Source organism: Grus americana, chromosome 2 (assembly GCF_028858705.1).
Source record: "Grus americana isolate bGruAme1 chromosome 2, bGruAme1.mat, whole genome shotgun sequence".
NCBI lineage: Eukaryota > Metazoa > Chordata > Aves > Gruiformes > Gruidae > Grus > Grus americana.
In genome coordinates, this window is record NC_072853.1 from 55435625 (window position 1) to 55462727 (window position 27103).

The following is a 27103-nucleotide window of genomic DNA, read 5'->3' on the forward strand; positions in this document are numbered from 1 at the left end:
TCTTGCTTAACTTATTGCTGAGCAGACTCATCAATAAATATGCATATTTTAGTGGTCATGAAGTAGGGAAGATTCTGTTTATCTCTGGCTTTGTGCAGAGACGACATGAACTTACTCCTCAGCAACAATAAATGACCCTCTAGAACCACAAAATGAGGTGTTTTATGCTTTCTTTAAGGGGGAGTGGAGCTAGAAGGAGTTTGCCACAAGCAGCCTGAAAGTTTCCAACACTGAAACATTCTACCTGGCTTTTGTGTCCTGAGATGGAGGACTTCGCACTTGGAGTGCTACTGAACCAAAAGGAAAGCAAGCTGCTGCATCCCAGGCACCCTGGTTAATGGAGAAGCAGCCTGCCAGACCCATTCCTCCCAAGGACTCTAGGGGAACAACTTCGAGATCTGTGCCTTGGCAGCTCTTCAGCAAAGCAACCGAAAAGGGAAAAGACCTGGCCTGATGTTTCTATTTTACTGCTGAAAATTCTTCCCCTTGCTTTCAGTAGGTCTGGGCAGTCTTAGGGATGCACATAATCCAGGTGAAGCACATAGATATAGCACATTCAATAATCAAAGTGCTGATTGAAAAATATATTCATCCATTTCTTTAAATGCTAGTACAACAAATCAAAAGAAAGTAATACAGGCAGCTAAATAACTTAAGGAATCTTTCTACACCAAACGTAATAGTCTTAATCTGGTATCACTTACACGTACACACATTCAAGCCATGAACTTCAGGAAGGCTTCTGTTAACTTACTGGCACACATGAGTGGGTGCAAGTTTTGCTTTAAAGGTGTGACCAAGTATTTCTACTATCTGTGCATTCATTTTACCTTCAGATGTTTTGTTGTATTCTCCAACTCTGACAATATCCCATAGGGCACGCGGGCAACACCAGTGAGGTTCATTGAAAGTATGGCTTTGTTGAGGTTATCCAAACTGTTTAACAGAACTCCTGTGCAGTTGTCATCACAAGCTAAATAAACCATTTTAAGAGGAGGAAGAAATATTAGTATTTAAAAGAAGCCACCAAATACTGAAATTTATTTTGATATACACAGTATGTGCCTTCACTTTTTCAGTTGAGTGATTAAGTATAGTAATTTTGAGTACACAGATTTGTAGTACTGCCCTTCCCTTCCTGCCCCAAGAGAGGACCTGTTCCAAATACACTCTCCTTAGGTTAGCACACATTCAAGCCTTATTGATCCTGTCGGCTACTGAGCTGCTTTCTGTATTATAAGGTTACTGAGCCTATTTAGCTATATTGCTATAAATCCAGGTGATGTCACTCACACTCACCCAAACAGGTTAGGAAGACAGTAAATTCAAGCCTAGAGGTGTAATTCCATTTATTCCTTAGGGGTTTTTTTACTCATAAAAAACAAAATCTGAGTCCTAAATCCCAATTCATTGTAAAAGCAAATTACTGTCCTTGCTCTGTCTTTCTGCTATCCACCCTCTAATAATTATTGGTGGAATATGACTAATTATTGGTGGAGAATGCCTACATACCTGGGATAATTCCAAAGGTATTATTACAGCAACCTTACATCCAAAGGGTCAATGACATAGGAATTCAACATTTTCAAATAAATAAAGATATGCTACAGACAGCAAAAAAGTATTTAAATTATCTTTCCTTAAACTTGGCTGTAAAACTAAATAAGCCATTTTAAAGATTAACTGCTTGTCTGACGTTGTGATCTCTACTGTGGTTTCCTGTGTTCACAGAATGGTTGAGGTTGGAAGGGACCTCTGGAGAATATCTGGTCCAACACCACCACCCCCCGCCTCCCGTTTTAGAGAGATATTGGTTTCTTTCCTTTCATAGAAAGAATAAGGCCTGACATCATAAAAACATTCAAGGAATAATCACGTGCACATAAATATCACTGGAATAGACCTAAAACCATTGGGAAAGTAAACTATTTAAAAACCACCTACAGACACACTCGTCTTCCACAAGAAGATGTCTCAGTTCACACTCCTCACAGAGCTGTCCTGTCACACCTTGCTTACAGAGGCACTGACCAGTTGCATGATCACAATTAACATGAACAGAGCCGCTTGGATTGCACCGACACGGGTGGCAGCTGCCACCGGGAAGCTGAGGGTCACCATAATAGCCAAGGGAACACCTACACGGGGAGGAATGGGACACTGAATGAACATCAGGAGATATTCATCATGAAATTAGATGTTATGTTTATCTTTGAGAATCACTGATAGGTTTTTAGTTAATGGCTTCTTAACAATAACAAACAGATCAGTCTAAAGTCCTTGAGCACTCATTCATATATATATTTATGAACACTGAATAATCTATTCTGAGTACAAATATGGCTCATATTAATCAAACTGTTCTTGGGAGTTGGGGATAAATAGGGACATCATGCTTAACTCACCTTTCACAGTACTGTCCTTCATATCCTGGGAGACAAGCATCGCAGTGGTAATCCCGAACACCTTTCAGGACACAAGTGGGACTAAAACTGGAGGAAAGAGAAACAAATACCTGCTAGCACATAAATGGAAGACCATACAAAGACAGAGAACACTTTCAGCCACAGGTTAAATATTGTAAACAACAGCATCCTCTGCTCAATCTGATGCAGTGCTCTAGAATTCATGTTTTAAATTATTTCTCGCTTAAAATTTTGCTTTCCCAATGCGACTCCATTACTGTATAACATGCTAAAGCACCGTATGGCCTTCCTTTTAAAAGATAAAACAATGAAAAATGGATGCTGCATGATATGACTATAGTATATATCTAACTGAGACTTGCATGAGAATGTCCATGTTGCTAGACTCTTATTCTGAATCAGTTATCCAAAAGCAAACAACAAATAGGCTTTTCAAGCTTCTGGAGAAAAAACAGCCTGCACAGCACTTTGAGTTTCAAAATATGAAGTTAACTGCTCCTCCACCAAACAAACAGATGTCTAAATTTCAAACAAAAGAGTACTTGTTCTTCCCCTAGGATTGATCTCATGAAAAGTTCCTGCATTGACTGGAGATGGACTGAATCTTTGTAAATACAAAAGCATTGTTTTTCAAATGAAGAGAGAGACCCACGTTTGAAACTAAATCGTGTCAGAGCAACTAACTCCATTATCTATAAAACTTTCTATGTGGTTGATCTAGTCTTAGAGAAAATATTGACTTATCTATCAGTTAATCTTTTTATTTTAAAACCTCATAGTTATCATGAGCTGTGAACAACTCAGAATGTAAGCTCCATTTAGTAAAATAGGTAGCTTTCAAATGTCTAAAAATTAAGGACATGTAGTGATAACTAACTCCTGCTGTCATAGCGTGGGGGGAGTAACAGGTGGGACATACAGCACAAGAAATCTGGAATGCTAAAATGTGCATTGGATTTAATAAGTTCTGGTTACCTAACAGGGTTGGCTCTGGGACAGGCACAAAGAGAACAGTCATTGACAGATCCAATTACTTTCCCGTAGTAGCCTGGGGCACAAGCATCGCAGTAATCACCAACTGTGTTATCTCTGCAGTTCTGACACACAAAAAGGAATTCAGACAGTTTAAAACAACAACAAACAACAACAGGAACTCTATCTTTCCCCCAATCAATAAACGTATATACAGTTTCCAACAATCATCTCTAAATGTCACTACCCATTGGTCTGCATTCTCTGAGTGGAGGAACATTTTATGCAAAAATAAGCAGATTGCCAGCATATTTTCTCTTATGTGAATGCCCCCTCAGGCACGCTGACCTAATTTCTGTTCTAAATTTCCATTAAGGTTTATGTATTTCTCCTTCTATTAATCCAGTTCAGGTCAGGAAATCATACTACAAAGCAAAAACTCCTCGAAAGAAAAAAAAAGTAGCAACTGATGGAAAAATTAAACAGGATATCTGGATGAAAAATACATTTAAATGTTTCAGCAAATGCATCTGAATGCTATAAACCAAGGACCGTCCACACTTAGGATTCACAGACACTATATTTAATTTGTCAACAGTACTGATCATCAGCTAGTGTTATTAATATTAAAACACTAAATTGGTATTGTAAACATAATTTAACTGACTAGTCCCCTAAGTGAATAAAATTCAATTTCTCTCTTTTTTTCTTTTCTCCTTTTTTTTCAATTCATCTTCTTGCAAGTGTGTATATTTTAGAGGTTAGTTGAAGACAGTAACCAGTAGCAATGCAGCCTCCTATTGTATGGAAGCAGAAGTCAGAGGTGAAGACCATCTCTCTCTCACCTACACCATTAGTAGTAGCACTTAACTACCATTAAGTAGTGTTCTTAACACAAGGATGACTTGCCACCCCGCAATAAGAAGCTCAGAGGAAGAATGACTAATATTCACTAGTGTGAAAGACTTGTGTTTTGGCCTTGTAGAAACGAGAACTATAGTTCTTACTCATGAGATACATACTTTAGAACAAACCTGAAAGAATGGTTTACAAAAGCCTGAAGGACTAAGGAAACTCACTTTAAAAACTGACTTCAAGAATGAATTCAGCAGAAGTTGACTTTGAACTAACCAACTCACCATTGGAAAAACAAACAAACAAACAAAAAAAAAAAACTTCAGGAAAGAATACTGAGCCATACCAGAGAACAGACTTAATGTGCCTTATTTGGTTAGCTGAGAATTTGCTGTCTACAGGGCTGTCAGCCCACAAGAGAGAGGCAATGTGCTAGTCAGATGTGGCCCCTCTTTGCAACCTTTGGGATAAAATGAAAGAAGCGAGCAAATTAACTTAGCTGACGCATATCCTTATACTACTTCAGTCTCTGCGAGCTAAAAAAGCCTCACTTAAAGCTGCCCAAAGGATTCTCTTCCTGAGAGACCAAGAATTTGACTTTGACGTAGTCTATGATGTGGTATGGCTTACTGCTTCCTTTACTTCTGTGTGACTAAGCAAACCTTGGCCAGATCAAGGACAGAAGCTCAAAAAGTCTCACAGAAAAACAAACTGAAATGATACATGAGTTATTTTTAAAGTAAAACTAAAATAATTAATGATTTTGAAGATGTTAGTTCCTGAAAAGCTTGATAATTTTATTGAACAGTCCCTAAGGGAAATACTACTCAGATTTTACATTTTTCAGAGTTGGGGGGGGGGGGGTGGGGTGGAATTATACTTTATACAAATAGTACAGCCATATACTTCTCCCAGAAACTCCTTCCATAGGTTACTGCCATTGTATGTTCAGGTGAATCCAATAGAAAAATGTATAAATTGTACATACCAAGCACTTTCCAGTTCCAGGATCACAGGTTTCACTGTGGTTGTTGCACTGACATGGCACACAAGGTGCTATCAGTGTGTGAGGGTCTTTTACACCAAGTTCTGTATGCTTTCCCCTGTAGTATCCTGGAGCACAGCTCTATTTGCAAGGGGAGTGAAATAAAAAAATATATGACTACAGCTATCAACAGCTGCAAACAATTTGAAAAGTCATTTAAGTGACTTTTTTTATTATTTCACTATTAGACACACAAAAAGGATTCAATGAATCTGTACCTGACAGGACAATCCAGCATAACCAGCAGGACATCTACATTGCTCTACAAGATGAGCTCTAGCTCTGCCTAGATGCATTTCTTCAAACTTCACTGCAATTTCCATTGAGATATTTGCAATTCTGCAAGACATATGCAGAAGACAACGTGAACACCTGGAGAAGTCCTAGCACCAAAACCAAGATCCAAATATTTTTATGCTTCAAGGTCAGGGCTACCACACATAATTTCCCATGATCCCCTTTTTCTTATGCAAATATCTCAAGAAAATCTGAAGGTTCTTTACAAACAAATCAGAAGTACTTCAAAGTAATATACATTGATTCCCATTGGTTTGCAAAACCTGACAACCCCACCATGCAAGAGTATGTAATTCTGCCTCAGAAACCCTAGACAGAAATACTTTGTCCCACAGATTTTTGGACAGAGCTGAAAAAAAAATATCTGAGGACCTTTGAATCAAAAATGATCCCAAATCTGGAGGTGGAACCATACTTCTTCACAGCTGTGAAGATGTATAGATGTTGGGTTTTCATGGGATGCATCTCTGCTTGTCTTGTTAGTTTCCAAACTGACAGACACAAGAACGATATCCCATCTCCTCCTTCCCATTAGTAACCTAGTTCTGTTCAAAATGGCAGTAAAATGCTACCATTCTGAGGTGGGAATATTTTATTACCACTGCCCAGAGTGCAGAAAGCTACAGGACAGACCTAGATTGGTACAAACACAAGAGCTATGGGGACCATGAGTTTCAATTGGAAAAAAAAAATTCAAAATCCATAATACCATAATTCAATATCCATAAAAATAAGATGGGAAAAATAATTTAGAAAACATCCAACTGCATCACCCATCCTGCAGAACATTGCATCCCCCTGTAAGGCTCTGTGCTTCTTTATGGGCTTTTCTGCCAAAGTAAGCAGCACAGACATTTAATGTTTCACAGAAAGAATTAAGAGGGATTCTGCTGCCATTGAAGGTCATGTTTTATTATCAGAGGAAGAACAAAAGTCATAAATAGAAAACTGGAAATTTCTCTAATTTGAGTTAAATCTTTACTGTATAGCTCTGTTAGGACTATTTCTAGGTAAAATTATAGTAAATGCAACATAATAAGTAAATGCAATCAGAGATTGATTTACCTGCTTTGCTGTAATCCTTGGCCATAAGCTGCCTTGATAAGGATGTATTCAACATTGCTTAGCACAGACATGAAGTCAGAACGTAAGACAGGCTCATCAGACACAGAGTTAAAATACTTCCAAGAATCCTAGAGAAACATAACACATTGTTAAACCATGACTGTCCAAGCTCACTTTAAGGTAATGCTCTGTTGCTCCTTATGTGTTCTTTCAGAAATGCAGTCATGGTGATTATGTCTAAACTCTAGGTCCCAGAAAATCCAAAATCTTGCTCCATGTTAGAACGAGACATGGTTTTATATCATTTCTCCTCTCCTTTTCTTCCCTGCACTCAACTTCCACAACCAGTTTCTACAGAAAAGCAGTCCAGACCTGCACAGCACAGCTTTTTCTGGCTAGATCTGGAGAACCTGGAGAGCCAAAAGACCAGGACTTCACAGGACTTATTTTATGTGCAGTGAGAAACAGCTGCTGTAACTGTGTCCTGCCTCCTGTCAAGAAGACAGACTAAACCTCACCTCAGCCCCAGTCAAGAAAGAGTCCCAGAGACCAAAAGTGGTCATCATTATCTCCTCTGAAATTGTCCAGTTGGGCACTACTGCAACTTACTGCTCCTGCTAGGCTAAGATTTACATCCCCTGGGCTGTGAGTGTAACATACAGGCTACAAAATTAAGAGATTGCCTGAGAGTGACAATACCTGTCATTTATCACTGAAAGCAGAGCCTGTGTTTGAAAAGCTTCCCACAGCAACACCTTCAGCACTTCCAAAAGAGGAAGCAATGTCAAAATGTTATTTGCTGCTATAGCACGATATCTCCAGCCATTTTTTCCCCTAAAATAGATGCATTTTAATTCAAGCGTTATTTACTCAGCCTATTTGAAATCAGATATGCCTTTTTCAGAGTATTTAATTAAATATATAGAGCTTTTCTGTAAAAGCTTATAGAAGAAAGAAAATATTTGTACCCCGATATTTTGGCTTACCTCTTTCATTTCTACTTCCTTGTCAGTTCTTACTCCATTTTCTGGAGAAGGGATGTCTACATAGATGACCAACTTGCTGGTGTGACCTCCTTTCATTAAAATCTGTGGCTCAAAATTTGAGGTTCCAAAGCCATCCAAAGCATAAAAAGCAACAGTATATCTCAGCTTCCCTCCATAGGCCATGAGCTGTTTGGATAAAAAAATATTACTTTTATTATTTATTCCAAGGTTAGAGCTAGTAGCTGAAAATATTTTAACATCATTGAAAGACTTGGAAACTGTCAGTTCTTTGAAGAATTGGCAATAAAACATGAAAATTGACTTAAACTTACAGTTTTTGCACCAAGGTTAAATGTGTATTTCTGAAAAGCAGTCTCAGTTTCTTCTTTTAGGCTCTTTCAAGGCATGCACTCAATTTTCACTTAATTCTTAAGCAACAGAGTATTCCATGATCTATACTGAATCTAGTGTCAAGGTCGAAAACTCTTTCCAGTTTCTAAAGTAAAATTGAATACATCGCATCTTTCCCCCCTATACAATCTCTGAAGAGTAATGTAGTAATTAAATATGGGTGTTACCAATTTACAGGGTCAAGAAAAATCTCATTAGGAAAGGGTAATGTAAACATATTGTTTGTGCTTGCTATAAATAAGTTCAGTCACTGAATGTTTATAATATTATGACTTACAAGAATAGAACTAATGCAGAAAAATCTTAACAAGATAAAGTGACTATTATACAATACAGGAGTGACTATTAGACAATAAAGGAATTAGCTAGAAAGCATTCTAATTATTTAATGATCTTACCTGGTCTCCCTGAAACTGCTCTGGTAACCTCCAGTAAAATGTTTCTGTGTTTAAGTATTTTCTGACTATGGCAGCATCAAGCAAAACATCAGGAAATTGGGAAAATACTCCTTCCACTGTTCCAGTCAGGTTACTTTGAGCTACCACATGCAGAATGGACTGATCTGGAGTTAAGGTTATCTGCAACACAAAGAGGAAAAGATTCATTCAACAAAAATACTCTGTCTCTGTGCTAATATACTGTTAACAGTTTTAGCTGCTTTGAGATAGTCAATAGTCCATCTTAGAGTAATAAATGCCCAAACCAAAAAATTGGGAAACATCTTTGTTTTGGGTTTTTGGGTTTTTTTAAAGAGAAGAGTGATAAACAAGGTGTCAGAAATAAGACTATGACCACTTATCATTTGCTTTCTTTGTTCTGCCATATGCCACTGCCTCCACAAGTTAGCCAATTTCATTCAGTCTGGTTCATGAAACGTACACAACCTTAGGCACACCAGTGCGGTGCCTAACATGAGGCTAACGCCAAATTGTGTCTGTATATTTATGTCACGTCACTTACAGGAATTCTCACGTGATCTTCTAGTTCCGAACAAAACGTGGACATCCCAAAGCAGAAGCACGGAGTACAACCTAGTGCATTGTTAGCATACAGAGCAAAAGTTCCAGGTTTACACTCACTGCATTGTAGACCAAATACATTTTCCTGGAGGAAATAAAAAAAAACATAACAGCACACTCATGTTACTTTGCTACCTGAATGAAAGATGATTCTCTTTGGAATAAAAAGTAGTTGCTAGGTAAACTACATAACAGGAAGTCAGTTATTGTATCTATTTTACTATGCAGTACTTTTTGATAATAATAAAAAAAACACGGAACATTCAAGCTAAAGTCATCTATTTGAATTTCTATCAAAAATTAGCAACTATACACTTCCATTTAAGACAGAAAAAATCTCCACCCCTCCATCTGGAAAATGGGCTCTCAAAGCCGAAGAAATTGCTCAGTATGAACAGGAATCAGGGACATATTTTCAAGTGTCTGTTTTTGCATTCACTTCTCAACTGGTAAGTATAACTTGAAGAAACACCCAAAACTACAGTCAGTGCCCACTGACACCTTTAACCAGATTGGAGAAAGAGCTATGAAGGCATACATTTGTTGCCTTGAAATTCTTTTCTATCAGTCTTTCAAGAACAAATTCCCATATTTTCAGAAAAATCTTTACTACTAAGTAGCTGTATTTAATGTTTCCTTTTTTTACACAAGAATGTCAATTTAGACTTCACTGTTAGCAATATACGTGAGTTATTCTTGAGCACTGCCTTTGGTTACAGCATAGGAAAGAAATTTGAACTTGCAACATAACCACATTTTTAGAAATGTTGAGATTCTCCATTTTGCTTTTATCGGTTTCTTTTTATCATTATCATTTGGATTTTCAAAAGAGCACGCTACATCATCTGAATCAATGTGCTGTTCCCAAACTGAATAAAACCATGTATGTATGCGCAGAAAAAACTTCTCTGTATTTCATTTTTTCCATTTATATAATGAGGATAAGAATATAATAGCTTTTTCACTGGAGTTTTGTAACATTTAATTAGTATTTTAAAATGCTTTCACATCTAGGATGGAAAAAGCTGTTGAAGTGCTGTATATCTATCTCTACATAGAGAATGAAATAATTAATTGCCAAAACAGCATGTAGGGAATTCATGCTTTTAAGTTAAGAAAAACACAACCTTTTTATCAGAGATTGTCTGCTCAGAAACTTCAAGATGATACCAATTAATGTGTCCTGCACGCTGAAGTGCAACTCCTGCAGCAAAGTATTCCTAGACTCTATGAAGAAATTGTTTTCTCTGGCTTGAGGTAGAAACACTTTCTCTGTATTGCTCATTGCATCAGAATATTTTTATTTATTAAATCTGGTTCTTCTCTAATTTTCTACACGTACTGAGAAAAATATTAAATAGCAACTAAGAAATAATGCATATGAGTTATAAACAATTATTACTGAAACTATTTGCAAGGCAAAATGCAACTGTAGGAAAAAAGCGAGAAAGATAAATATAACATATAGAAGTTGTACCATTAAAAATGGTTCATACAGCATTGTTCTTGGTATCAGAAGGCATTTACATCATACAGAGAAATATAGTGACACTGAAGTCGCTAGCACCATTCTCATATATTTATCAACATTTACAAAATTTTGTCCCAGAACTCATGGCCAGTGCTTTGTCCTATTCAAAAGGAGGCAGACAGAAATTTAGGAGCAAAAGAAAAAGCAAGACAAATGCATCCTCATTCATTTCTACCTCACAATACTAATCCATGAAAAAGAGGACTACAAGAATGATGTGGTTACGGAAATTCACTTAATAGAGAATAAACACAAGGATCTTATGTTGAATAAATGTAATCTATTTGAGTTTAGGACTGCAGTAAGACCATAGCCATGAAATATGCCAAATCCTGTACAGGACAGGAAAATGACTGGCATCTTTCTAATCAGTAGCTGTTTTGCAAACTTAGCAAGGATTCAGCATCAGTCAGCTAGAAATTACTTTTCATGATTAGGCATACAATGTGTCTTGATCCTACCTTCTTATCACACATCCACATCAAATTCCATGAATTCCATCTAAAAGAGAACTACAGTACTGTGCCACAATAATTTTATGACCACAAACTGGAAATCAAAATACCTGGCTACATAAAACAAAACAAAGGGAGGTAGGAGAGACTAACTGTCTAGTGTTGTCACAGGAATTTCTGAGAACAAAATAACAATGCCATGTTGGTGACGTTGCTATCTCTTCTGCCTACAGCTGTGTTGTGTCTGTCCAAAGTGGAGAACCTCATCTGGCAGCTTTTAACACAGCTGACTAATATAAGACCTGTTTAGTGCTGGCACAGAAAATCCTCTAGGGGTGATTTAGGAGTACAAAGAAGAGATGCAGATTGCCTTTTGAAGTCCTTTCAGCCCTACACCTTCCCTGACTTTTATATAATAAATGACCAGAAAACCACAATGCTGTTCCAAAAGTTTCTGAATACTTCAGTACCTTGCAGGTACAGATGCCAGTTTCTTCTTCACAACCACAAAGTCCTTTAGTGTCATCACACATCTCCGCTTTGGTTCCACTCAAGTCACAGTCACAGGCGACACAGTCTGGGTAGTCCCTGTAGCCTAATGCACACCTGGAACAGTCTTGTCCTCCAAATTCAACTTTGCACTGGCACTGACCCGTCAATACATCGCACTGGAGATTGGTTGAACCAGTATCACTACAGTTGCAAGCCTTAGATGAAAAGAAGAAATGTTCATAAATAGCACATGCTTAAAACCAATTTTGTTACAATAGAAACAGCACAGTAAATTTAGAGTGGCCCTTAAAACTCAATGCTTGCCAACAACTACTATACAATAATAAAAGGGAAGAACTTCCACATAGAAATGGGGTTGTTTTGTTTCTATCCTTCATTATGGACCTGTTATTACAAATATGCAAAGTGGACGTACTTCATTTGCCATTCTTTTTTGAAGCAGACTGGATCTAATCTTCAGTCTTAATTTCATATTTGTGGTTACTTAACAAGTCCAATTTTGCTCTGTGGTTATTTCTAACAGTGTGGGCAAAAAGTACATTTCAGCTATCATTACTTGACTGCAAGTCTCTTCCCTGAGACTTCGTTCCTCATCATCTCCCTTTGAGATGAAAAGTCTTACCTTGTAAAGGACTCTACACAAAGACCCACAAAATCTATTAGCATCACTATGTATCCTTTAGCATTCTTCACAAGTTTGCTGCCCACCATTAGTAGTCTTTGTATTAAGCAGTCTTTACTCTAGGAGCAAGCACTAGGTACTACACTGCCTAGTTTAATACACTTTATGACCAAACAAGTTGGCAACTTTGGCTCCCAGATACCACTCAAGTTCTACAGCTCTGAATGTCAAAACCTATTTTAAGAATCACAATAATAGAAATAATTTATGTGTACTTCAATCTATCCATATGTGATAAAGATTAAATAAGGACTCTAAGGTACAATTAACTGTGCTGCAGCACCCTCGAAAAGGGTTGTAAGCAAAACACGACTACAGCTCTGCTCCATCACTGCACCCAGAAATGGATGCTGAATACCAAGAAAACTGCAAGAAATGGAGCCAGATGAAGTATTCTGCTAATGCAGTCTTGCAAAAAAAAAAGACCAGTTGGGTTTCTGAGAGCATGTCCCTCATTTCATCTATGTAGAGAGCATGCAAGAGCCTTTCCAGGGTTTGCCAGCAGACATCACACCGAATCTCAACCTGCCACAGCTGACTACTCAGCACAGGGGAACCTCTGTTGGGACTGTGACCTGCCGATCACAGTATTGTTTGTTGCATCAAGAAAGTAACTAAAATACCTTGGAGTAATTAATGTTAATTACTGTGACGCTGTAACCAAAAGGAATGCTAAGCAACTTAGCAAAAGTGAGCAGTTACATATTTAATTAAACGTGATTGTTGGCAAGTGCTGTGGAATCACCCTACGAAAGGAATGCTTCAAGGGAAATTCACAGGGACCAGCACATCGTATTTGCAGAACATTAGGTAAGAATGACAGTAGCTGGTAGCTGACAAAGCAGTAGTTTAAAGACTGGCTGCCAAGTAAGTTTCTATAAATCACTAAGATAGTAAACACTGAAGAGGTATTATTGGACTATTTTATCATCCTTACTCTAAAAAATTAAAGGGAGAAAAAAGAAAACAATTTGGCTGATACTTGTATTTGTCAAGTACTTACTGCATATAATGACAGATCTTGTCAAGTTGATTATATTTGTGGTTTCTCCAGTGAAATTACCCATTACATTCATGTAATTCTGAGGCTTTTTAAAATCTCATCATTTATAAAATAAAGATTGGCCCAATGCCATATCTGTCAGAAATTTACTGCATGAATGTAATTGTGTAAATGTTTGCTACTCCTTGGATCTGTACTGAGTTGGCATTTTACCACTTAATCAAAATGGGAGTTACCATTTTTCCATTCATGAAACATTAACTACCTTATACCATTTTAATTTTAATTTTAAATATTCTGAAAATAAAGTGGGCAGTGACTTTCAAGATAAACTAGATTTCATTGTTCTTAAAACCATACCATCACTCCTTGATTAGCACAGAAACTATGTTCCTTGTTGTCAATTGTTGCTATAAATCTGTTTTAGTATCGCTATATAAGCAATTAAAAGTTAGAATCCACACTTCAGAATTTTAATATGACCTATGCAACTATCCAGAATAGACACTCTGATCAGACAAAGACAGCTTTCTTAAAAGGTTCCACAGTTCCACAATACACACTTTACAGACTGATTATTTTTTTTTAATGTGAGCATGTTGCATTAACACTTTGAGACAGAGAATAAAGATTGAGGTTCTCAAAACAAGAGTCCAATTCTGACATTAGTACAAGGCGAATTGCTTTTAACAGCCATGGCTTTTTGGCCAGCCTACCATACCTTGCAGCCAAGTTTAGGAGATAGTCCCCAGTGATTTTCTTCACAGAGTTCGCATTTTGGTCCCTGAGTGTGAGGCGGACAAATGCATTGGCCAGAATCAGCATTACAGTTGTTCTGAGTATGAGCACAGTCACAGGCTGCAAAAGAAATAGGACTGAATGATTATCCACAGAGAAGAAACTCCAAGACCACTGATACTCTTACTTTTCTTAATTATGCAGTACAGCTTATCCATTCCACTAAGAACTCCTTGCCATCCCTAATGACTGAGAAACAAATTACGACCACAGTGACATGTCATCTTTTTATTGAAAGCCCACTACCACTTCTTGACATAACCTGTTTGGTCGTTTAAAAAGCAGTGCTGCATTTCCACAGGGGAATCAAACAAAATTATTGTGGAGGAGAGTAAATTTGTAGGAAAAAAAATCTATTTTACAGGATACAAAGCTCATCAGGAGATAGGATAACATTCTCAAGCAGGTGAAAGGATTAATCTCAGGAATTAGTACTTTTCAAGAACTGCTTAGTGAATAATAGGGGTGTATAACTATTTTTATAATAACTAACTGCTGCAGAAGCACTTGTCTATTTAAGAAATGCAATACTATTCTTACTAAAAAGAAGTTCATAAAAATGGTTTTATTAATTGTTTTAATAACCTTTACAAAATTTTCAAGACTGAAATGGTTAAAGGTACCTAAGGGATCTCTGATTCTTAGTAAAGACACAGTATATATGTTCCAAAACATAATCCTATCACATAATCTCACTGCAGATTTCATATTACTATTCATATTCATATTTGAGGCATGAAAAAATGTTTCTGCCAGGTTGGAGAAAAGATAGGCATTCCTTTAGCTATACTGTGTTGAAAAGGGCATCTTAATAACATGATAAATTAGGTCTTTTGATGGCATGTTCTCCATTTGGATTAAGATTTTCCTCTGTATCATGACTAAAAATTGTACACACTCAGGTGGTGATGGGAAAATAGTGTCAATGACATCTTTTCAAAGTATAAAATATATTTTTAAGAATTAAATGAAAAAACAAGGTAAAAATCTGTAAAAGTAGCTCTTAACTTTTACAACTGCAGAAGAAAAGAAGTTTCTATTCTTTCTGAAGGACTGAAGTGTTTTGTAAGAACAGAGACAAAGGAGCTATTGAGGATGTAATATTTCTCTCATGCAACCTTTACGAGTTGTTACTTCACAGTCACCACCTTTTACAAGGAACCACACAATAAGCAAAGAAATGTTTTGTTCCCTAGTTTAATCAAAGTATTAGGAGACCATTCTACAGATTTTTCCATATAGTCATCAAAACAACTGACCTTTGCCAGAGTTTAACATAAAATCTATTGCTGAAAGAAATTCCAGACGAAGCCTGAAAGGATCATGGATTAGAGCTTACGTGTGCAGCCACCATCCTGGAACGCATGAAAGCCATGAGCACAGCGATCACACTTTTCTCCAGCCACTCCTGGTACACACTGACACTGCCCCTGATGATCGCAGTCCTCGGAGACTGAGCCAAACTGACTGCAGTTGCAGGGAATGCAGCCAAGCCCAGTAAGCAGGCCATAATAACCATTCTGTTGGACAGGAAGTAAATACATTTGAACTGTATTTCATAAACTTTTGAAAACAATAGAATGCACACTCTTATTTTCTCTTGTTTACTTTCCCTGCTTTCTGGCCTGCATGAATATTGGCCAGCACTGTGTGACTGCTGTGGGAAGACTCCCTGGCTTTATCTCTTTGCTGTTCCCAGCTATATGCAAAAATATGCATTTGGGTGAAAAAGCAAACACTGAAATGGTCTCATGGTCCTCTAATCTCATCAGTGAGACTTTATGCTTTAAAGTCTGAGGTTATTTTAATTTAAAGGCTTGCATGAGGTGAAGGTGGGCTGTGCTGATCAGGCACAGATTTTTGTGAATGTGAATGAAAGACCAGACCAGAGCAGGTCCGTGACCTATGGTACATGTGGATGGAAAGGCAGTCAGCTGGGCTGGCACAAAGGCAGAAACTGGGCACGCATTTCCTGTCTGGTCTCTGATGAAGTTCTACACTTAGCAAAGGCTGGAAACTGCTGTTTTGTATCGCCACTGAATATCTACTTGTTCTTATAACAGGCCTGTCTTTTAGCTGATCCCTTTTTGGTGTTCAGCCATGATGTATTTATTATCACCAACTGCATTCTTCAGATATTCCCACTCAGACTTTGTTTTGCAGAAGCACGGTGCTAAGATCTCTTCAGGTCTGTTACCAGTGTTCGGTTTGTTTTTTTGGTAAGTCAACATGACTGCATGCTGCCAGTCAGCACAGCACTAAACCTACAGCCGTATTCAGAAGGATGCTGAGTCAACTACATAGCTTCGCATCTGCAAAGAGCACAGGGAGAGCAATTTGCAACTGCAAAAGCCTGTGCAGACAAACCTTTGGTCTCTGCTCCAGCAACAGGTCCCCCTCTCCCCTGAATGTAGTTGCTATTCTCTATATCTGTTCTAATCAATATCTATAGATAAACAGGAAGACCAAGATACAAGAAGATGCAGATATTAGGAACAGGCAAATATTTGCTTACCAAGCACTTATCGCATCTTTCTCCAATCACATTTGATTTGCAGTGACAGAAGCCTGTCTCATGATGACAAGTACTCAAAAGGGAACCATTTGCATGGCATTCACAGGCTTACATTTAGACAAAAAGAAACCAAATAAAAAATATTAATGTGTGTATATATATGCATCCTTTATTACACAGAATTCCAAATTTGGTATAAATGTGTATTTCACCTGTTTATATCCCAAAGATGTTAATACTCTCCAGTAATGCCCGTACTACACATTTGGGCTAAAATAGCAAAAACACACCTCTGAAAAGATACATTGGGGAAGTTTGTTTCTTCCAGCCCTATATGTAACATTCGGAAGTAGGAAATGTCTACAGCAGGGCACTGAAGGAACACTATTTAGCAAGCCAATAAGTTTCAGGAATATGAAGTGTCAGACCCCAGCATAATCCATTCCTTCCTCAGGCTAACCCAATCCCATAGTTTTCAACCTGCACTTGCCAACTCACAACTTGAAGGTTAACTCTTTCAGCAAAGGTGCATATCTCCTTATCCATTCTGCTACATGCACACCACATTTTTGTGTTCTTTAAATTTTGAGAGTAATAATAATAGCTTACCACGACAACTTTTTTCAATCACTGCATCTCCATAATACCCATCAGCACACTTTTCACAGTGGTGACCTGCTGTGTTCCCCAGACATTTCAGGCATTGTCCTGTGAAGGCATCACAGTGGCCATCTTCTTGAGGGTTTACATTGCCATTGCATTGACAAGGAGTGCAGGATTGTCCAGGCACAAGTGGATTTCCATAGTAACCATTAGCACACCTGCACCGAAGATTAAAAACTTTATCAGCTGGAATGCAATCATGTCAAACACTCTTCCCACCCAAGGGAGTATTTCCTATTAAATTTTTATCTAAGGTGTCTCTGTATTACAAGCAAAGACAAAACAGGAAGAAAAATTTTATTAGGAATGTTCTGTACATGTGGTACGAACACCTCAAAGCAGGTAGGATGATGAACAGTTAGTGATGACAATGATATAGATATTTTACCCAAAGCTAGTGTACATACCTTTCACACTGAGAACCGGTATAGCCTGGAAGACATTTGTCACAGACAATTCCACCTCCTTCACTCAGCTGGCAAGTAGGACTGAAACTATCAACAATGTTTATGGCAGTCAGTATCAATACACAGAATCACAAGACTTCAACAAACATTCAATATCCGCTCTTCAAGTCCATGCACCCATCTATATAACCCATGTAATAGCAAATTTTCTAGATTAACATCAATGCTTGAAAAATTACAAAATGTCAAAATAAAGTTATCCTTCTCAAAAACTTCTTGAGTTTTTTTCTTTTAAAAGAAAGGAAGATTTTAAAACTTCCTAAAAACCTAGCCCTCTTTCTAGCAAATCTGTCTAATTTCTGTACTGAGTTATCTTTTTCGCACGCAACACTTCTGTCCTTCTGTTGTTTTCTGAAACAACATGAAAGATAACGGTGATTTTGCTGCCAAGTTCAAGGATAGGTCTAAGTATTACTTTTATCCTTCATGTACAAATTGCACTAGTTCATTCAGCCTGTCTTAGCTTAGCCTGTATGTTTGCCTACCTGGAAAAATAATATTTCTATGAGACACACTGAAACGGAGAGAGACAAAAGAAATCATTCACTCTCTCCTTCAGATTTCATGACTTTTTTTCTTCATCTCACTGTATGATTTTGCTGAAGATGCAAAAGAAAATATCACATAAGCAACTTACTTGTTTGCAGCAGAACTCAGAGGACATGCACAGGGCTGGCAGTCCTCAGAAGTTCCTCGGGATGGACTTCCATAGAAGCCAGGCAAGCACTGATCACAGAAAGGTCCTGTCGTGTTGTGTTGACAAGCCTGTGAGACACGGAAAAAATCTTTTCATGTTTATTCTTGATGGTTTTTCAGCCCCTGAGGGATCACCGCAGGAGTCTGCATGCAGTATAACATTCAAGGAGACAGCCATGAAGAAAAGAGTAGAACCTTGAAAATAAGTGGGTTTTTTCCTGAGTTATATCAACAAATCCTAATTGTTTCTTTCCTACATTTTAGAATACACTTTACAGCATGAAACCAACTACATCACTTATACACAAACTTAATATTTTGCATATTGCACACATTTGCAGGAACAAACTTATACATTTCTTACTGGTGTTTAGCCATTGTATTTCTGTGACCTTTAAATTTCAGAAGAGATCTGAAAGCTAAATTCTCTCTTCAGAAGGTAATGTGTAGTTTCCACTGATGTCAGTCATGGAAGATGCACATATATCTTCACCCAAAACACTCCTTAATTTTGTTCCTTTTGGGAAAGGTTTTATTGTCACCTGCAGCTAGCAAATTTAAGATTTTTATTAGCCAGTATATGGTGACATTTTTATTTTAGTTCTGATTACTCTCTACTTGAAATGATAAACTGAAACAAACCCTTTATTGGACAACACTTTAATGGAGTCCCCTGAACATATTCTGAAGTAAACAATGAAAAGCAAGAAAAATAAACACTTGGTACCCATAGCTTGAAATTTACATACACTGTAGACTTGTCTCTCCTAATTCCTAAATAGATGCTTAAAACAGAAACACTTTGAAGGATGACTTACAAAGCAAACACCATGAATATCACACTCAGTTGCATGCCCATTGCATTTGCAGGGTTGACAAATACCTCCAAAGAGTATTCCATCCACACGGTAGTACCCAGGGAGACAGGACTGAAAAGAAACGAGGGGAAAAAAGCAGTAGCATTATTATGTGTGTTAAAAGTACACACCAAAACATTTTCAAAGAGCCCACTTCTGACCACCCACCATCTGACTTATTCACATTGTGGTAACTGAATGTTCTTTCAACTCTATTGATGTCACTGCAGCTCTTTTCTGGTGGTTGTTTTTTTACTTGCACTGGATAAAGGGGATAAGAATTAACACCATGAAACTTTGATTCAGCCCTTTGTTCCCTGGAGGCACATAAGTTTTGTGCAGTTGAATATGTGAAGTTCTTTATTATGGGACAATAAAAAACAGATGTTCTACCTCCTCTGCAGAATCATTAATGATGCTATGGCACAAGGCTTCATACTGAAATTATTTGTCAAAAGAATTGTCGCTATTCTGCAGATGGTTCTCTGCCTCTCTAATCTTCTATTCACAGATAAGACACCACTTTGTGGAACACCTTTGACCCTTGTCTTCCAAAGACTAGCCTTCCTCCCAGCTAAGATTCCTTACTGTCTCCATAAGCCTAATGACATAAACCAGAAATAAACTGTACACAATTCGGATACATGAAAAGTGCTATTAATGAGTAAGGTAAGCTCAAAACAGCTTCACAGAGCTTTTACAGCTGCTCCCTCCACAACACTTATGTTCTAAATTGTAGCATCATCTTTTAGTGCCACCAAACAGAATTCAAGAAATAAGTTTAAAATCCCATTTAGTGTATCTGGAAGAAAATATCTACATATTTTTGTACATATTGTGTACAGTACAGTAGACAGCATTTCACCACACAACATATACTTTTATGGCAATATAATTAAAAGCAGCCTGCCTTTAAAACCTAGATCCTTTCAGATAGGACATAATTTTGCACACGTAAAACACTGTAAGAGGTTACCTCACAGGATATTCCTGTGTAACCTTGAGGACATTCACAGAATTCTACATCTGGTGCTGAAGAAAGATCTATAACATTTGCACTTGCAGTATCCAGGGTCACAGAGTCCAGCCTAGGATCAAGCATGAAAACATCACGTCATTTGTTTCCCCAAACTTGATTTCGAACAGGAAAGTTTGCTTCCAGGGGAGTAACACTGCTGAGTGCTGCTCCCTGGCAGTGACAGCTGAGGAACAGGCACAAATCTTTTATCACTGCGTTTGCAATTCTGGGGGTAGATGTGCCCTCCTCCTGTTATCATTATTATTACTACCATCGTCTGTTTTCCTGTGGAGAGGTTTAAACAAAACTTTCCCCCCCCGGTCATGCTATTAGAGGCTTATCGGTATACTTTATTCCTGTACATCTTGGAGAACAGGTAAAACAGAGATCTGTTAGGACTGATGCAGATACTGCTAATGCTGATTTGAGACTATGGAATGACCATTAATCCATTTCAGCCCAATTTTCCTATTAAGCACTCCCTTAGAGATGAGTGTCAATAACTTCTACAAACAGACATTAAAAGAAATTGCAACCAGCGTCTTTACTGGCAGGTTTTCAGTAGTCAGTGATGGATTAACTTGCCACATACCAAAATAAGCATACTGTTGAGAGTTTCAGAGGTATTTCCCTCTAACAAAGCTGCCATTGTAATAAGGCTTTTATGTAGTATTCCTTTAAAGCAGAAAACAATGTTTCTGCTATCAGATATCTTTAAAACAACCAAATGCCCTTTTCCACACATTCTACATGAATGTATGTGGGGGACAAGACCGGTCTTGAGAAAATTCCATAAAAAATGGGTTTTTTTCTACAAATCATTAACATAAAACTTTAGGAATACTGCCACTATGAATAGTGTTTCATATGCACAAAAATAATAGAAGCATATAGATTAACTTGAATATTTTTTCTCCTTTACCTGTACGCAGCTTTTTTGGCTATGTTGTAGTTGGCTCTGATCAGAAGATGGGTCACATTTACCAGAACGGTCAGCAACCTTTCCCGGTCTATAGCTTTTTTTGTACTGAAGTCTATGAAATTCTCTGATACAATTCTCACTGCATTAGAGTACTCCTCATATGGCTGTAATGACAAGCCCGCTGCTCTTGTACTCAAAATCTGCCCATTACCCTGAAATTGAAAAACAGAGAAAATATTTTCCATATTTACATGTAAATTTTATTTAGCAATTACATTTAGTGTCATTTATACCCCCAGATAACACAGAAAAGAGGCAATCAAACTAGATTTCTTGCACTAGAAAAAAAGAAAGGAAAAGGTCTGCATTTTCCATGGCTTCAGAAAGGCTACAATTCCATTCTCTTTTGGCTCAGAGACTTCAGAAATGTTTAATTTTCTTTTGGAAAAAGAACTGAATTAAATTTCAAAAATCAAACTCCTCTATAAAACAGAATCTCTTTTCTCCTTTGTTCTATTGCTAAGTATGTTTTACAAAATAACGGGGGTTTTCAGAGGTGCCTGGATTCAATATAGAACCTTACTTTTTAACTGCAACATAAATCTAGAAAAGTAAGCAATCAGCAAGAACACTCATCTATTTCATAAATATAAGTCCTTCCAGCTTATTGTAGTTTCTTTTGTAAATAGAGCTTTGTACATTTGGTAATGAATAGCTCACCTGTTTACACAAAGCTTAAAATTTAAGTATTTATCATGTAAAACTAGTATTGCATACCTACAATTTTGGAGAAATGGATCAGAAAAAGCAGAGAAAGTAGTAGTAACAAAATCTTGGCAGTGACTTTTAAGAAGGGATTTAAAATTGCCAAAACTACTACTATATAAATATTATTTTCCTTTTTTTAACCCCTGCATAGATTCCTAATAATGTCTGAATAGTAACAAGCTGAAAAAAAATCCACCTGAATGATGACATCCACACTAGATACTATATCACTGTCCACACTCTCCATTGGAATGTCATAAGATACCGTATACTTCAAGTTTCCACCAAAAGCTGTGAGCTGAAATAACAAAAAGCAAAGTCTTAACAACATGATAACCTCCAGCCAACACAAAGAAGTGACATTGGACAGTACAACATCCAAATTATAGGAGTACATGGGCTTACAAGTACCACTTCCCAGGGAAAATTTAACATGCCTTGTGTATCAGCACAGGAACAAGTGCTGGCTTGTTGCTGTGCAGGTGGGGAAAGCTAGCTGAAGGCTCTACAGATGATTCAGATAAGTGCCCTCATTCAGTGAAACACCTACAGGACTTTCAACAAACAGCAGAGGTTTACACTACCGTCCTAGCCAAGGGGCACAGCATGATCGAGTTAGTCACATTCCATATTCCACCCTTCAGGCTCCTTAGCTTCACAAGTGCTGCTGACTATTTCAAAGTAAGTTAAAGAGTAGTACCAACAGCTAGACCTGTATTAAATGGCTAAGAGATCAGAACTTGAGTGAGTGTTGCCCTGTGCAAAACTACTCTTTAATGTTACACTTCTGCGACATGTGTTCATTTACTGTGTCACCATACTAAGCAACTGGGCTGCACGGGCAAAGAGACTGGATCAAAAATAATTCAGCAAGTGAGGTTGCAAGGTCCCCTCTACTCAGCACTGGGGAGGCCACAGCTGGGGTTCTGAGTCCAGTTCTGGGCTTCCCAGTACAAGAGAGAAATGTAAACCCTGAAAAGAGCCTATCAAAGGGCCACTAAGATGATTAAGAGCCTGGAGAATCTTTCATATGAGGAAAGACAGAGTACTGCGACTGTCCAGCCTAGAAAAGGCTCAGGGGGATCTCATGAATAGATATAAATACCTGAAAGGAAGGTGGACAGAGGACAGAGCCAGGCTCCTTCCAGTGGTGCCCAGCAACAGGACCAGAGGCAATAGGCACACACTGAAATACAGGAGGTTGCCTCTGAACATCAATAAACACTTCTTTACTGCAAGGGTGATCAAGCACTGGCACAGATTGCCCAGGGAGGCTCTGGAGTCTCCATCCTTGGAAATACTCAGAAGCAGCTCTCTGGACATGGTGCTGGGCAACCAGCTCTAAGTGGCCCTACCTCAGCAGGGAGGTTGGGCAAGATGACCTCCAGGGGTCCCTTCCAATCTCAACTATTCTGTGATTATGTTGCAAAAAAATGGGAGTCCCAGAGCTTTAGGTAATAACCAGGGCAAAAGTTAACGACTAGATGGTTGGAAACTAATAAATGCAAAATGGGAGATAACCAAGAGGAAGGTAAGAGGAATTTAATGGTCCTATCTACTGTAGTGGACAAGATGTGATGGGTGTAAGCTTTGGGACAGGAGCCAAGAGTATGGGGAATGTGAGCATATAAGTTAGTAACAGTCAAGAGAAAAAAAGAGATTGTGTCAAAGATAGCCAGAGAAGGAAGCGGGGAGATGAGTAAGCGCAAAGAGCAAGAAAAGGGTACTGGGAATGTCTGGCCAGGAACACTATGATTTGAAGAGCAGAGATAGATTGATAATTCTGGTAATATTGGGGTGTATGTATAATTTTTAGTTACAGAAACTATATAGAGAGAGCAATACGGTACGATTAAAATAGAGAAACTATGAAGGAGTTTTGACTTTAGCCGAGAACTTACTTTATTTCCTAGATACGGTTCAGGTGCTGACCAGTAATAAGTATGTTTTAGTACTTTCACGGCCTCGGTGTTGTTAATACTTATTTGACGGGGTCCATCAAATTCGCTTTGCTGAGGTTGCACGCTCCTTGCATTATACAGATCAGTAACAAGCCATCCAGTCATGTCAGATATCTGCAAAGAAATAGCAGTATTAATAGAGTCAGGCTTTGTGCCACTGAGAAAGCAGTAACTAAACTTAACCCCTCCCCAGATACTCACTCAAACTGATGGATCTGTAACACTTTCATTAACCCAGTCTGACACCCAACATACGCAAATATGCCACTCAGACTAGGATTGTTTCTACCTCTCTATTAGACGGGAACAGAAATACAATGAGTGTGATTTTCATCCTCCCAATAAAATTAGCATTACACCTATGTAATTGCCTGAGAGAGAATTACAGAACTCCAAGGGCTTTGAGGTCTATCGTCCCCATTTATAGATAGGGCTGAGCTGGAGGACAGTTAAATCCAGAGTCCCAGTGGAGGGAGCAAGATGAGAGAACTTTGTTCTTCTCATTAAAAAAGTTTTATACAAGCATCTTAGAATTTCAGTCAATTTGATGCATTTTCCTCTCTTTTTATTGGCACACAAAACAGGGGACTAAAGTGTGACTACCTCTGCAAAGATATGGGAGGAATTTGGTGGAAAAATATTGTCCCCAAAGCCCTCTAACTCAATAAATGTCTATTCAGAAGACAGTGATATTTATAATCACTCTATTTTCTAAGAAAGAGTATTGGAAACATTGCCAGAGGTCGCTCTAGCCTTGCCCAATAGGTATGACAGCAAGGGAACAGGTTTGGGTTCATCTCTTCAATCTGCAAAGAAACTTTAACAGCACAAGGTCAGAAAAAATTGCATTATTCCAGTGCATTATTGCAACCTCCACTGCCCAATGCTTCTGGTAATACTGCAAGCCAGTGGGGCCAAAGTCTGCACTGGGATGACACGCTGACTACCTCAGAGCTGCAGAATAACACTAAAAATCCATTTCTCTGTAAGGAGACACATGCCAGAATTTGGAGTTAACTTGAGTGCATGTCAAAGAGAAATATAGTACATTTTGCAGCTGCCTGAGGAAAGAATATTAGGTCATGGACATAACATATAAATACCTGACTGATGGGCCATATTAGGCTGTCACACACATCAGAAACCCCAAAGCAGAAACACTCTGTGCAGCCCTGGGGATTTCTTTCTTGCAAATTGTAGAATCCTGGTTTACAGAGATCACAGTTTTCACCTTCTACATTTTCCTGTCAACGGCATATAACATTTGTTTCGCATCAGCATTATTATGGTAACAAATACAGTGGATTAGGTGGGATTTAGGCATAACAGCATTCAGAAGGTTATAAAAGAAAACAGATTTCAGCACAGCGGGATTATTGAATAAGACTCAAAGCTTAAAACTAAAACTGATTGAAAAAATTCATCAGAATTTGCCAGTTCATCAAAATCTAAACATGCCCTGGCAAGGGCTCTATTGCAGTGAAATTTCAGCACGCAGGCAGGGTTTGAAAAGCTTCTGCCAGCTTGCCGGTCTACTTCTCTCGAAGCTTGAATTTGTAGATTGCTCTGGAGAAAAGTTCCCATGTTTACTGAGTCCGGATAGTCTACGTACAGCATAGCTCACCTTTAAGGCCAAGCTCCTGGAGCTACCACAGCCAGCTTCAAAACAACAGTTCTTCAACCACCTATTAATACTTATACCGTGATTCCCACCACTGCTGCCACCTCTTCGTGGAGGAACGCCACATACACTCAAGGTTAGCTGACAGGTCTTCCTCCTAATATGCCCTGGCTAAGGTCCAGAAACCCTTACTCCGAAAGTAGGAGTGCTCCACTCCTTTAGGTCCTATTGCTTGCTTGCTGCCATGCAAGTTGGGTAGTTCAGAGCACAGTGCTACAGACCTCTTTCAAGGTAGAATTTACAGGGGGGGAGAATCCAAAACAGTGCCCCCAATTTTTTTCTTGTAAAATTTGTACAGACGATATGTAGTTATTTATTCAAAAAGTTTAAACAATTGCTGCTGACAAGCAAATCAGTAGAAAAAATATTCGATAAATGCCCACAAAGCTGTGTAAACAGTAGATCCCCACGGGTATATCGACGCAGTAAGATAAAGAACATTTCCTGCTGCCAGGGACAAGTTTCTGATCATGTCCTAGCTTCGTATCAGGACAAGACCTGGACACACATCACTCTCCATCTCAACCTTTGGTTTCTACTATGGGAAAACTCCAGTACAAAGGCAAAGAGGACTTTACAGATCACCCCACAAAATTCCCCAATACATATGTTTAGGACACCAGACCTGCAGGACGTACAGTGAAGCATACCTGTCGTGCTATTTTCAAGAGGTCTGTATGAGTTCTGCATTGCAATTTGAAATGCAAAGCCTGTGGACCAAATTCTGCTTTCAGAAGTAGCTACCAGGGTAACTTCAGCCAAAAGAATCACTCCAGATTTCAGACTTACATCAGATTTGGTTCCCATGGAGCAAATTTCAAGCTTACCAGAGAGAAATCTGAGACCTTTGGTGGCAGCACTACCAACTGTCTTTTCTTCTGGACCCGTGTTTGGCATGTCAAGTTTAAATAAGACCTCTCTAAACAGGTAGGATATGTGCTTTTGTAAGCAAAGTACAAACTGTTTTTGCAAACCGTATGAAAAATTTATGATCCCCAGCTCTGATTCACAGGCTAAGGATGACTGCTTTCTATTTGTTAACATCAAAACTTAGAAAAAATGTCAAAGGGCCTCCTGAGATAACGAGATTTTAAAATCTTTTGATTCTTACAGAAATAATATTTGTATGCTTTTTTCAGCTTTTTTTTATTTCTCAGTCTTCAGGATGCACCTGGATCCCATATTTCACTTTGTCTCTGTAACTTATTAGACAGAAATTATTATTTATTTCTTAATGAAGAAAAAAAATCTTACCCGATGACTAGACCTCAAGAGCTGTGTTTCACAAAAGATCAAAAATTATGAAATTCAGAATATCTAAAGGAATAGTTTGCACTACTGTGTTCACGGAGACTGCACAGGCTTAGAAATCCTGTATCCTTCATTTGATATTTGGAGCACACAACTTTCCTCCTTCCTGCCTTTCACCTCTATAGGTGGGCTGCTCGCTGGTGAGACTCTCAGTGATCTGGCCTAAAAATTCAGTATGCCAGGCTC

At 38.2% G+C, this 27103-nt stretch overlaps 1 protein-coding gene across 4 annotated transcripts in view; it reads right to left on the minus strand.

The window, feature by feature from the left end:
* Nucleotides 1-27103, minus strand: part of LAMA1 (laminin subunit alpha 1) — a 110340-nt gene that overhangs the window by 34140 nt on the left and 49097 nt on the right. For 3 of the 4 annotated variants that reach the window (XM_054815282.1, XM_054815281.1, XM_054815284.1), the window contains exons 11-33: nucleotides 25029-25169; nucleotides 23866-24039; nucleotides 22161-22262; nucleotides 21197-21408; nucleotides 20233-20344; nucleotides 19218-19328; nucleotides 18341-18468; nucleotides 17644-17730; nucleotides 17183-17394; nucleotides 16574-16680; nucleotides 15398-15578; nucleotides 13982-14118; nucleotides 11533-11769; nucleotides 9018-9161; nucleotides 8456-8635; nucleotides 7647-7832; nucleotides 6661-6788; nucleotides 5517-5637; nucleotides 5242-5379; nucleotides 3402-3523; nucleotides 2406-2492; nucleotides 1945-2138; nucleotides 831-973 (exon numbers count right to left, since the gene is read on the minus strand). In XM_054815282.1, the coding sequence (XP_054671257.1) occupies nucleotides 831-973; nucleotides 1945-2138; nucleotides 2406-2492; nucleotides 3402-3523; nucleotides 5242-5379; nucleotides 5517-5637; nucleotides 6661-6788; nucleotides 7647-7832; nucleotides 8456-8635; nucleotides 9018-9161; nucleotides 11533-11769; nucleotides 13982-14118; nucleotides 15398-15578; nucleotides 16574-16680; nucleotides 17183-17394; nucleotides 17644-17730; nucleotides 18341-18468; nucleotides 19218-19328; nucleotides 20233-20344; nucleotides 21197-21408; nucleotides 22161-22262; nucleotides 23866-24039; nucleotides 25029-25169 (3384 nt within the window). The remainder of the gene's footprint in view (nucleotides 1-830; nucleotides 974-1944; nucleotides 2139-2405; nucleotides 2493-3401; nucleotides 3524-5241; nucleotides 5380-5516; nucleotides 5638-6660; nucleotides 6789-7646; nucleotides 7833-8455; nucleotides 8636-9017; nucleotides 9162-11532; nucleotides 11770-13981; nucleotides 14119-15397; nucleotides 15579-16573; nucleotides 16681-17182; nucleotides 17395-17643; nucleotides 17731-18340; nucleotides 18469-19217; nucleotides 19329-20232; nucleotides 20345-21196; nucleotides 21409-22160; nucleotides 22263-23865; nucleotides 24040-25028; nucleotides 25170-27103) is intronic. The other variant, XM_054815283.1, reaches the window with a different exon arrangement.